The 12,912-nt window shown below is 39.0% G+C and overlaps 1 protein-coding gene across 6 annotated transcripts in view; it reads left to right on the top strand.

The window, feature by feature from the left end:
- LOC116699625 (disks large-associated protein 1) overlaps positions 1 to 12,912 on the top strand; it is a 94,501-nt gene that overhangs the window by 50,869 nt on the left and 30,720 nt on the right. For 5 of the 6 annotated variants that reach the window (XM_032532294.1, XM_032532292.1, XM_032532289.1 and 2 more), the window contains exons 4-6: positions 2,479 to 2,693; positions 5,674 to 5,869; positions 9,061 to 9,343. In XM_032532294.1, the coding sequence (XP_032388185.1) occupies positions 2,479 to 2,693; positions 5,674 to 5,869; positions 9,061 to 9,343 (694 nt within the window). The remainder of the gene's footprint in view (positions 1 to 2,478; positions 2,694 to 5,673; positions 5,870 to 9,060; positions 9,344 to 12,912) is intronic. The other variant, XM_032532291.1, reaches the window with a different exon arrangement.

Below are 12,912 nucleotides of genomic sequence, written 5' to 3'. Positions count from 1 at the left end.
TCTTAAAATCTTTGGAAGGCGGCATGTGTCGACGACCGCTATAGTCTTGCCTGACATTTGGATTTGTCACTAACAGCATTAATAACGGCTGTATCCCAATACAAGTGTGCCAGTTCCAGGTTCTGGTCTTATGCTGGCTCTCTGTCATGGCTTAGTGACACAGCTAAATGGAGCGCAGTCTCATTACTGTTATTAGTTCCACCAGTGCTTCTCATTCTATGAGTCAACATGTCCACTGTGACAGAGAGCTGTGGTTTAGCTCTTGCTAAATAAGTGTAAATGTTCACTGGTTTCACTCTTAGGAGAAACACGTACAATAGTCAAACCATTTTAAACATTAGCCCATCATTCCAGAGCCCTTCTTTTGATTATTTTCATCTCCTGTGTAATATTACTAGAGTAGGCTAAAGCACTATACAGTGTACAGCAGTGTTTCTCAAACTTTTTTCAATATTGAATTGTTTTTTCAAGCCAAGTACCCCCTGACCAGCGCAAAACATTTTTTGGTAGAAAAGAAAAGTCTATATGAAGAGAAACAATACAGCGTCGGCAGTGATAAACTCACTAAACAACCTTTTTTAAACAAAAACATTTAAATGCTACATTTCAAATGGTTAGAATCCATCACTTATTTCATTCACTATTTTAGTATAATTATTTTAGGAATTATGCATGAGATATTTTTAAATTAGCATTTTTGCAAAAATGTCACCTACCCCCTGCAGTACTCTGCACGTACCCCCATTTGAGAAACACTGGTGCACGGTATAGTGCCTATATTTTTCACATGGCGTTGCAGGGACTGTGTCATTTGTAGTATTGCATGTTTCTCACATTTTAGCAGGACTTCCTTTGTGTCCATGTCAAACTCAGAAAACAGTTATTATAAGAAAGCCCTTATTAGCCAATTGCACCAATTAACCGCCCTCAAACTACAGGCCTCTGCTGTTTCTCTGTGTTGTTTCTTTTTACTTGTTGTATTCTCTTTGTATCATTTCTCAGTCTTTGTCTTTGGGTCCACAGACAGTCTACAGTTACAGCATTGTCATTCTCTTGTAGTACTATTTTATTTTAAGGTGTTAAAATGGCTTTTGTACATATAACCATAAACACTTACACATAATCACCCTCAGGTTGTTAGACAGTATTATCACTGTGAGGAAACGGAGAAGTACTTTTGTTGCTGACTGTTTAATTAAAATACATACATTTCTTAATGCAGTGAGAAGCACAAACTACTATAATCTACTTCTATTCACCTCCGTTGTAGTGGGATAGCGGCCTCTCACTAAGATAAACCAGGCTGTACTGGTTTGCTTATCCATAACTAGTAGGAAGTAGTAGTAGTAGGTCCAAAACTCCAAGCAAGCTAACCTGTGACACCCATTTTCTTCCACTGAAATGTTGCTAGACTCAACTCGTGTCTGTCAGAGAGAAGACGTTTTATAAGTTTATGTGCTCAGTACTTTCATAGCTACTATGGGAACTCTGTAGTTTGCCTCTTGCGTTTCTGTTTGTACTTTCAGGTATATGCTTTATTCTACAAAGCAGTAATACACGCTTTACTTCAATGGTACTGACCTCGGCGCTGGCCGCATCATGCTTTGTAGGGAACGTGGAATACTGCATGAATACCGCACATATAAAATACAAAACTGCCTTGCTAGCTCAATCTTATAAGATATCTGCTGAAAAAAAACGATTTATTTTGGACAGATAAAGCCAAGCCAGCACATGTCTATGGAAAAATCCTAAAAATGGACTAATAAAACAAAAACTATCTGACTGTATCTTTTGAAACAGTACTAGAGGCGAGTGAGAATATATACTGTATACTTTGAACCAACCCTTTAAGTCCCTTCTGAAAAGAGCTTATTTCCCTCCATCTTTTTATTCTGCAAACCTCTCTTAACCTTGATGCTATATATAAGTTTGTTTTTATTTGATTTTGTGCAAGTATAGCCAGTAAAACCGTCAGTATCCTAACCCATATAACAAACAGACCCTCGGCTCAGATCAGTGCAGACAAACCCACACACAAACGCTCATCAGCACCTAGACACTCTCCTGTGCTCATGTAGGACACTGGTGTGAATTGTCTCCTGGAAAGCAGATGTATGAGTTAGCCAGAGAGAAATTTCTCTGACTGACTGACTCAAGCACATACACATACTTTTCCACGCTAATTAGCCAACAGACTGCGCCACAGCAGTGTGGGAGCTGTGTATGGATGCATGTGTGTAAAAATAGTCATGCATTACAAGAAAGGCCAGCCATCAGTTTAGTCCAGTCTGTGTTGCTAGATCTTGTTCTGTATTGTGTTTGTTGTTATTGTTGTACGGCATGTCAGCTCTGCTTTTATAGTTCCATATGTACCATCAGGATAGTTTAGTTAGCCAGTTTGGTGGCTGGGACTCAGACAGCAGTGGAGTGGATGTCCCTGACGGTGCTTCACTGTCTTCTCCACCGGTTCGTCAGGTACCCCAGGATGAGTGGAGCGGCTTCTCTCCACTGGGGAAGGAGGACGACATCCCCTGTCGGAGGATGAGGAGCGGCAGCTATGTCAAAGCCATGGCTGAAGACGACAGCGGAGACTCAGATGGGAGTCCCAAACCCTCCCCCAAAGTCCAGGCACGCCGAGCCAGCTACCTGAAAGCCACACAGCCGTCACTGACTGAGATGACCACTCTACAGTAAGACTGAACTATCTCTCTACTTTTCCTGACATATATGTACTTTGAATCTCAGACCTGATTCTTCTCCACTCTGAACTTTATTCTTACCCTTGCCCCATGTTTAATTAAGGCCAAAACGTCATGATTGAAACAATGCAAAAATGTCATGAAAACAGTATTCTATGATTTTGCTTTTGTTTTTTTTAACAATGCACGTGTTAATGATACACATGTGCAGGCCTATTGTTCTATTGTTTTACTCTGATTAGTTTTTGAATTTCTGTTGGCTCCATTTTTCTCCCTGCATTCACATTTCATTTTATAGCTGATTCAAGTCCATTTTACTTCTCATACACAGTATTACTAGCAGATTTTCTTAAAAGGTACAAAGCATATTTTGGTCTTGCAGTTGACATCCCGACCCCTAACAGCGGCCTTACTGGCAGACAGAAAACATGTTTTTCTCTTTCCTGCTCGCATGTAAATGCATTATAGCTTTATAAAAAAAAACTCTCCATCATAACTATCAAACAATGTGTAAAAAATGGCAGGAACACAAGCACTGCACTACCAAACACAGAGTTAAATTTCATCATATTCCTCTTTATAATCATTCATGAGATGTGTGGGTATATGCAATGAAAGCACAGTGACAAAGGAGAAAACTACAGAAGAAAAGACCTTTGTTGTGGTTAAATGTGGAGCTCACAACGCTCCGCAGTGATCATGGTCCTGATGATCGTACTGATGACTGATGTCTTTGTTTAGAATCTGAATTTGGTACGATGATTCAGGAAACATAAGCTACTCAGGAAGTTCCTATTGTCACATGATTAAATAGAATCGACTTATTTCACGCTGTGATCCTGTGTTATTGTGACGACTTGACAGTGTTTGTTAATCATATGTGGCCAGATCTGGTGTTGCCTTTTACATGAGTCGGGTTATATAATTGGGAAAAAGATACAATAAGATAAAACTTTATTGTTGTTTACCTTTACACTATTTACAGTTCTGACAGTGTTTTATTGTAATAAATGAAAATGAACTTGATAAATATTCAGGATTGATGTCATTCATAAGGATACTTTGTTTAAAAGAAAACATGTTTTATAACTCAAATGATTGTGCTACCTTCATAAATTCATTAGATTAATGATGAAAACTACGTTTCCTTTAGGATGGACATCAGTTTAGAAAAAATATCCTGTGTTCTCTGCATTGAAGACTTTGAAACTGACTTTTAATCTGATGAATTTAATAAGCAATTTACACACCAGTATTTACCCAGTGTAATGCCTTAGCTTGCACCATGGTAACTTGTATTTTTAAATTGTTAGTGGTTAGATAAATCCGCTTCATTCGGCCCAATTGAAATTTTAAACCAGTGTATTGTTATTGGCGGAAAATAATATATTTATTAATTGTCCATTCTGTCTGTTCAATTCACCTCTTTAAGTAAAATTCTGGTGAAGCATTCTGACGAAGCGACATACAGTCTTGTCGCCCTGACGCAGCTGCTAAAGGCGGCTCGGTAAGTCTGCACCTCAGAGACATGTAGTCTTCAGTCTGATCTACAGCAGGAAGGCAGAAATATCACCTTTGCCTAATTAAGCTTTCACAGCTCTCTAAATAGTGAGAGTAATTACAGTGTGTAGTCGAGGGACCGTCGCTCTGCTTTTTCTGTCCTCTCCTCTTACTGTGGCTTCGACACACAGTGTGTTGAAAAAGAAGATCAGGGGAGGCTGGGTAGCTCACCTGGCAGAGCACGCGCCCATATACAGAGGCTCAGTCCTCGCCGCAGCGGCCGTGGGTTGGATTCTGACCTGCTGCATGTCATTGCCCCTTTCTCTCCCCTTTCCATGTTTAAAAGAACAGAAAGTGGACTGATCCCAACCCCGGATTGAATTTCGGTTTACAGCAACACATCTCAACAGCCACTGCTTAATCGGACCAAATTGGTGTTGTTATGCCTTGGTCCCAGTGGATGTGGTTCTCCTGGGTGGCGTTGCATCTCTGGACATGGGCCAGTTTGTGCACTCAAAACAGTCTTGTAGAGCGGCTGGAGCTTCGTTTTTAAGGTCTCCAAAATTCCGGGGAAGGTATTCAGTTGGATCCAGTGTGTGTCCCGAGGTCGAGCGCCAGAAACCAGAGCAGTGTGTGCAGGAGTGGAGTGGAAAAGTATGACATTCAAAGCCTTTTGTTTGGAGAGTGACACTAAGAACATCTTCATATAAACTAATAATAATATCATTGACAAAAAGGATATATTAAGTACAGTGCAGAGAACAATTTAAGAGCACTGAGAATATTAACAAGAAATAGCAATATTATATTTCTGGGACATTGGCCGGATGCTATTTTAGTATAAGTTTTGTATCTGTGAATGTGAAATTGCAATCTAAGAATGGATACAATTCAACCATACGGATGTTTGGTGATATTTACAGTTGTATTGTTTTGATCGATTGGTTAAAAAAAAGTTGTATTATATTCATTAAATTTGTATTAATTATTTGTATTTGTATTAATTTAAAACAACCTGCAATATTTCATTAACGTTGCTAGCATTGTTGCCCTTAAACTACATGTGTGTTAAATGTCTTCGCAGTTAAGAGGCAAAAATGTGATTTCAAAGATGTTTAGGATACTAGATATTCAAATAAATATGTTTTCGCTGACTTTTGATCCTGCCACATCTAAACTATATGTCTGATTGACACGTTTGTATTTGTGAGAAAGAGGCTTTGCAGCTTGGCATAACATTTGTACAAAGACAATGGCTTGTTCTGAAATTTTGACAGCCATATTCATAAATTGATTTAACTGGAACACTGAATGAACCGCTGTTGCCATTGTACTTCAACTAAAAACAAAGAGTGGCAGACATTCTGCCTTCTTCAGATTTTGTCGTTGCTGTGGCTGAGATAGAGTGTTACAATGCCTAGATAACTAGATAACTGTGTATAACTCTACATCTCTGTCGTCCCTCTGTCAGGATTTCGACGGAGCACTCCCCTAAACTGCAGATCAGGAGCCACAGTTACCTGCGTGCGGTGAGTGAGGTTTCAATCAATAGAAGTGTGGATACCCTGGACCCCAAAACCCTCCTCGACCCCAAATCGCTGCTGTCCTCACCCCAATACCGCTCACGCAATGAAAGCTACATGAGGGCCATGAGCACCATCAGTCAGGTTGGTTGCCAACGCTGCTGCTTTTACATTCAAAGTATGCCCCATCCAATCATTTTACCATAGATACACCAAGGCTTGGATGGATGTGATGGGATATGTGGCGCGTGGTCCATACTACATTAAAAACAAAGCCTTGACATTGATTAAATGCCATTATTTCTCAGTTCTCTGTCTGTTTTGTTGATCTGGAAGATGACTCCAATCACATGTAACCCATTGAGAGCTTGGGCATTTCACTGTCTTTAAAATGACGGGTTCACTGTTTTCCAACACAGACTATATTAACCATCAATACTGTATAAATACGATACAACAATTTCATCATACCTTTATTTCTAAAAAAGTTAGCATTTCACTGCAGCTGTGTTTTGGCTTTAAAAGTGTTGTCAAAACAACCTCAAGGTCCACTTCTTTGGTCTGGAGTTTTTGACCATATCCCACGGTCTTCTTCAGCAGCGAGATTAAGGAATGTTACAGTTGCCAAGGATCTGTATTTTCAAACTTGCCATAATGGAAACAAGCTTTGTACTGTCATTGTCATTGTTAAGGTCCAATCAATTGTGAGAAGCTACTTTAGAGACTAAGTTCTAAAAGCTAAAGCTATCCCCAAGGCTCTGGTATAATGCATGTACTCTATATTTTAATACCTCTAGGCAGGGGCAATTAAGGGTGGCTGTAGCTCAGTGGAGAGCGTTGCCTGCCATCGGAAGATTGGTGGTCGATCCCGCCTGCAGTCATTGTCGAAGTGTCTGGCAAGACCTTGAACCGTTCCCCCGTGCTGCGCATCGGAGTGTGAATGGGTGATGTTTATCTGATAGCAGTGGCACTTGTACGGCAGACCCGGCCCAGTGTGTGAATGGTGAATGTTCCTGTAGATTTAAAGCGCTTTGAGCAGTTGTTAAGACTAGAAAGCGCTATCAATAAGCACAGTACTTTAGCCTATCCCAACTACAAAATAGCAGAGACGTGTACCAGTGTCTATCCTGTGAAGCAAGGGAGCAGCTAGTCATGTTATCTCATGTTCATGGTAGACTTTGTTGTTCCGACTTAGGGAACACAAGCTTTGAGGCACTCAGTTTTGTCCTAGGCATGCATTTAGACAGAAAACAGCCCAGTGTTAAAGAAATGCTGTGTTTACGTGCTCGTGGATGTATTTGATTAGGCAGCTCAGCGCCTTGGCAAAAGACTTTGCATTGCATTGCATTGCAGCAGTGGTCAACTTTTTTTGTCGGACGACCCTGGGTTGTTTCTTTTTCGTGTTGTGGTGGTGTCGCCCTGAAATGGAGCCAAGCCTGAGGGGAAGCTTTGTTTGGATAAATCTAAGGAATAAAAGTCCCTTCCTTCACTGTTGACAGGCTACTGTTTGCATAAGTCTTCAAAGCTTCAGCACGTGAAATGAAGCTGTGCCTAATAAGCCTTCATTTGTCCCACCTTAACCTTACCTTGAACCTCCACTCGTATCACCGTACTCATCCCGAACCTGTCCCTAATTACCATTACTATACAGAATTGCCTCTATTAACAGTTTTAATATCCTCCTCTGCATGGACCCAACCATAAAACCCAAATTAAACAACTTCCCGTGACATGCTTTTGTCTTGCAGTTGAGGTCCTTTCAATTTGTTTTCCATTTAAGTCAATGTGTGTCAATGTGAAAATAAAGCTCATTGTAAAATAAAAAGAATAGAGGGAATTCCAATAGAAGAATAGAATTCCAATAATGGGATGTTGCAGTAGGCTTGCTCTTTGTGTTAAATGCAGAGAGACAAAATAATTGATTTACTTTACATGAAATTTAAAAATTATATATATACAGTATATACAGTATATATATATACTGTATATATAATATAAAGTATGTCCTTTAAACACTGTTCGTTGCTCCCCCTTAATTCATTGTTTGCTGTCAAATTCAACAGTTTTAACTGCTCTTATTTTAACACAAATACCAATAAAAATAAAATTATTTTTTATACAACATTCATTGTAAAAAGAACCTTATTAGAATATTAACATCTACAACATGTGTGTCTCCAGAATATAGTCCCGAGCCTCTATCACTGTCTTTCACCTCTTCGTGGTGTTTGCAGAGTAAAATGAGGGCAAAGCAGCATTAAAACTGCTTATGTAGTGTATGTCAGTGGAAATTATGTTGCTCTTGTGAAGGGAGGGGCACATAGCACGAGAAAGAAGTAGATATTCATACATTGTTTGATTTGGAATGCTCTTCTCATGGGGGAGGGGCACATAAGCTCCCGTAATTTACTCTAAGCTCTCTTGTGGAAAGTATGATTCATGTGTAGAATGGGCTCACAAGCACAGGAAAGTTGTAGGAATGTGTGAATGTAGATGTCTTTCATCTCTTGGATGAAATTATACTCTTTCATGTTCATTTCTCATGGCCGTCATTTTTAACCGTAAAAAAAAAAAGTGTTGAATAAATTACTCAAAATTCAAAGAAAGTAGTTCTGTTTTTGTTTATGTGTTCAAATGCCATTTGTGAAGGATATGATAAGGTCTTGAGGCAATCTGATGAAAAATGCCATATTTATGGTACAGGGAGTGTGTAAATCGGTCATTTTTGACGGGAACGGTGTTAGATGGATGTATGTGGTTTATAGTACCAGCTGTATCCTCTTCACTTCTAAATGTCTAAATATCCGTTTAGATAAGTTTAACGGTAAATCATTGTGCGGAGTGCAGGGCTCAGGTCAAATTGAATGAACAATATGTATAAAAAATGAACAATGGTTAGGGCTGCACAATTAATTAATCAAAATTGTATTATATACAAATATTTAATATTTGTTAAAGGCAAAATAGATGTCAAACCATTCTGAATGTATTATGGTGCTGCAGAGACGCCCCAGCCTACAAATCCTATCCCACAAACTAAAGAAAAACAATACAGTACGCTAGAATCATTTTCATTTACATTTTTCATTGACAATGTGATAATAATTACACAAAAATGATCATTCCCGCAAAATACCGTGAATCATATCGCAATTGCATTATCAGTCAACATAACCCCAATTAGATATTTTCCTCAAATCGTGCAGCGCTAAGAATGTTTTGAATGACAGTCTGGAAGTTTCCCCAATGTCCATCCTCTTCATTATTCTCTCTGTTTATCCCGTCCTCTCTTTCTGCCTGCTCCATCTCTGATGTATTTTACTCTACCTTTCCAGCTGAGCGAGGTGGAGTTGAACGGGCAGATTGAGCAGGTGTGTGAGCAGGTGTACAGTGCACTGCAGGCCCAGGCCATGGAGGCTGCCATGGACAGCATGGAGACCATGGACACCCTGCCTATGCCGGGGTGCTTCCGGATGCGGAGCCACAGCTATGTACGAGCCATTGATCAGGGCTGTTCAGGGGAGGAGGAGGGAGAAGGAGGGAGACCGCTGCTCATCCTGCCTTCCTCCCCACCGCGGACATCTGCCACCACTGTCAGGACCATCCAGAGCAGCACAGGTAGGGCCCCAGAAGGCAGGGATGGAGGTTCAGTCTGAATGTGTTCGTATGTGTCTTTTTTTGTTCAAAGGAAGGGTTGGTAACTATATCGGGATTTGCAGTTAATTGGAATTTTAAGCAATATACGTGTCAAACCATTCTGAATATAGTTTTGTGGTGCTGCAGAGACGTCCCAGCCTTCAAATCGTATCCTACAGACTAAAGAAATAAATCTTTTTTTGGTACAACACAAACGCAAAAATCACACTAAAATCTTTTTTTTTTTTTTTTTTTTTTCAATGAAAATGAAAATAAATAATACAAAAATTAACATTTCTTCCAATATCGCAATTGCAATAACAGTCAAAAATAATCACAGTTAGATATTTTCCTCATATCGTGAAGCCCTATAACTACTTTCAATACCAATTTTTTAATATACAGTTGTGCTCATAAGTTTACATACCCATGCTAAAATTGACTAAAAAGAGGAATACAAAATTTGCATTTGGAAATTAATCTTAATGCCTTAATTAAAATAATTAGGAAAAATCCAACCTTTAAGGACAACAATTTTCTTTGTGAATGAATAATGTATCGTGAATAAATAAATGTTCTTCCTTAAAATACAGGGGCATAAGTATACACCCCCTATGTTAAATTCCTGTAGATGCAGGCAGATTTATTATTAAAGGCCAATTATTTCATGGATTCAGGATACTATTCATCCTGACAAAGTTCCCTTGGCCTTTGGAATTAAAATAGCTCCACATCATCACATACCCTTCACCATACCTAGAGATATGCATGGTTTTATTTCAGGTAGCCTAATAGCTGGTTTGATTTGCATTGAGAGATGATTTTATGTAAAGTACCCCATGCGTTTCCTTAAAGGTTGGATTTTTCCAAATCGTTTTAATTAAGGCATTATTAGCAAATTCCTATTTTTAGTCAACTTTAGCATGGGAATGTAAATCTATGAGCACAACTGTATTGTTCGAAACGGTCTTTACACGCCCGACGATAATAAATGAATTATGGGATCTGAAAAGGAACAAAAACGATCATACACATCTGTGTATGGGACGGAGCCCCGAGGAGATGCTGCTTTCAAATGTTGCTGGCTTTTCAATATCATCAACCATGCCTTTAATGCAAGGTTGTCTAAACCTTTCATACCAGGGTCCACATGGAGAAAAACAGCACAGTCCTGGGCCATGAGCCTTTTTGTTTAAAGGTTCTAGTGCAGTGCTTGTGCAAAATCTGTTTTTGTGTGTTATTAGTAATTGTTGGTTTGGTGTGTTTAGGTGCTCATTGTTACAATAACACAGCAACATTTTTTATTTGTGCATGGTAAAAATCAGAGACTGATACTAACATAATGACATACAATAAATATGGAAAATGAACTACACGGTTGCATAACAATTTATAACGATGATATTAGGTGACATGTATTTGAGTATCTGTGTACAGGTGGCAGGAGTTTAGGTTAGATTAGATTTACATTAGTTTCTTTTTACTTTCCTGTCATTGTGCAGAGTACAATTATAGACACAATGGAAGGCAGTTAGCGTCTAACCAGAAGTGCAAAAATGCAAAAAAGTGCAATGTAAACAGTGCAGTATAAAGTGCATTATAAACAGTAAATGATATATAGACAGTAGGCAGAGCACTACACACTATTTAACATAGCACATTTAACATCACATAGTTACAGGCTAACTTCAGCGCGCATTCAATTTTCAATTCAATTCAATTTAACTGAATGACACAGTAATAATTTGAGACCAGGCTATGCTTGAGCAATCAGTTTGTGAATAGGCTACTACGAATGATGGCCATGAAAGAGACTAAGCAGCACAAAACCTGCCTTTAAGTGTCTTTGCTATTTATTTATTTTTTGTGATCTTTTTTTTTTATATTCAGAGCAAATAATAATGTAAACATAATATTCACGAACAGTTACAAACAACACGCTGGGACATAGGAACGTGTCCCAGTGCCACAAAATCCCAGAGAGGAAAAACAGGAGGGAGGGAAACAAAACAAGTGTCTTTGCTATTTTAAGACTGACGCTGTTGTTAATTTCCCATTCAGCGCCCACGTTGTTTAAATAGCAAATGCACCTGCACCCAACTTTGCGCCCATGGGTGTAGTGGTTGTACAGGGAGGTGTGTTCAGGTGCATTCTTAACACACACACATGCAAAAGATTAAAAATTAAAATATTATGGCGCAAATTAAAGATAAATGGGAATAGGAGATGACACTGATTGGTTTATTGCATGTTACGCCCAAAACACACCCATGATTAATGAAGACACAAAGTACAACCCTTGTGAACCATACGCTTGGCGCACGGACCCTTTTTTTTCACCGTCAAACTAGCAAAAGTCGATTTGGACGTGCCCTAAATGCACCTCCGCCATGCGCTTGATGCCGTGGGCTAATATATAATATTCAGAATTAACCTGTGTAGCTGACTTACAGAATTAGTTAAAATCCACGAATGAACGTAAGTGCAAAGATTCAGGTGAGGTTCAGAGCAGGATACTACTTCGGGTGAAAAACGAACATCCACTAAACGTAAAAGGCAAAGTTTTAGTGCTGGAGTAGGTAGCCACTACTTTAGGAGGGGGCAGGGTAAATAGAGTAATGGGCGACGATTCAAGGGGTGGTTGGCTACTTTAGGAGGGGGCAGGATAATTAGAGTTGCAAGAAGCTATTTTTCCATTACATTACATGTCATTTAGCTGACGCTTTTATCCAAAGCGACTTACAATTGGTATATTTATCAGAGGCCACACGCCTCTGGAGCAACTAGGGGTTAAGTGTCTTGCTGAGGGACACATTGGATGATGTATCGCAGTGAGAGTTCTAATTTCTTATCCAAACAACGACAAACTTGGCACTGCACACACTCATGCCCCTAGCTAGTGATGGTCAAATGAAGCTTCGCGAACCACTGTCTTTATTTTCTGAGCTCACTAGATGGGACTCTCCAACAAACACACTGACATAAAGACGTTCCTGTAAACTAATGGATAGCCTATTAATTAACTATAATTGATGGTAATAAAGTCAAACCCTTTTGTGGAATGAGGCATCATCATGCGATATTTGCAACGATGTAACTAAGAAGGTAAATCATTTAGTTTATGCTGCATTTGGCTAAACTTTTAATTCCCTTTGAAAGGTGAAGCACTAAGCACTTCAGCATGCCTCTCTTGCCCTTGAAACTAATTAAGAAGTCAAAGTTTAACTCATATGTACGATATGGATTTAAAGTTTAGATACGTACGACTTAAACGTTTTTTTTTGGCCACCAAGCTTCTTTTTTTACCTTGACTTTTGGGGCTTAAAGTACCAAAAGATAAAGTACTTATCTACTCCCGAGAATATTTTATATTATGTTACTGTACTGTACATACATTGTATGTTGTATTCATGTCTTAATCACTTTAATGTTATAGCTGGTGAAGCAAATTTTAATCCTTGTATATACTGCTAGGTAGTTTGATCTATAATAATACATTAGTCAATCATTTATTAGTTGATTTATATTTTGTTTGAACAGGCACGCTGTGA

This window comes from Etheostoma spectabile, chromosome 12 (assembly GCF_008692095.1).
Source record: "Etheostoma spectabile isolate EspeVRDwgs_2016 chromosome 12, UIUC_Espe_1.0, whole genome shotgun sequence".
In the NCBI taxonomy this organism is placed as follows: Eukaryota; Metazoa; Chordata; class Actinopteri; order Perciformes; family Percidae; genus Etheostoma; species Etheostoma spectabile.
This window is presented reverse-complemented; position numbering and strand designations above follow the sequence as displayed.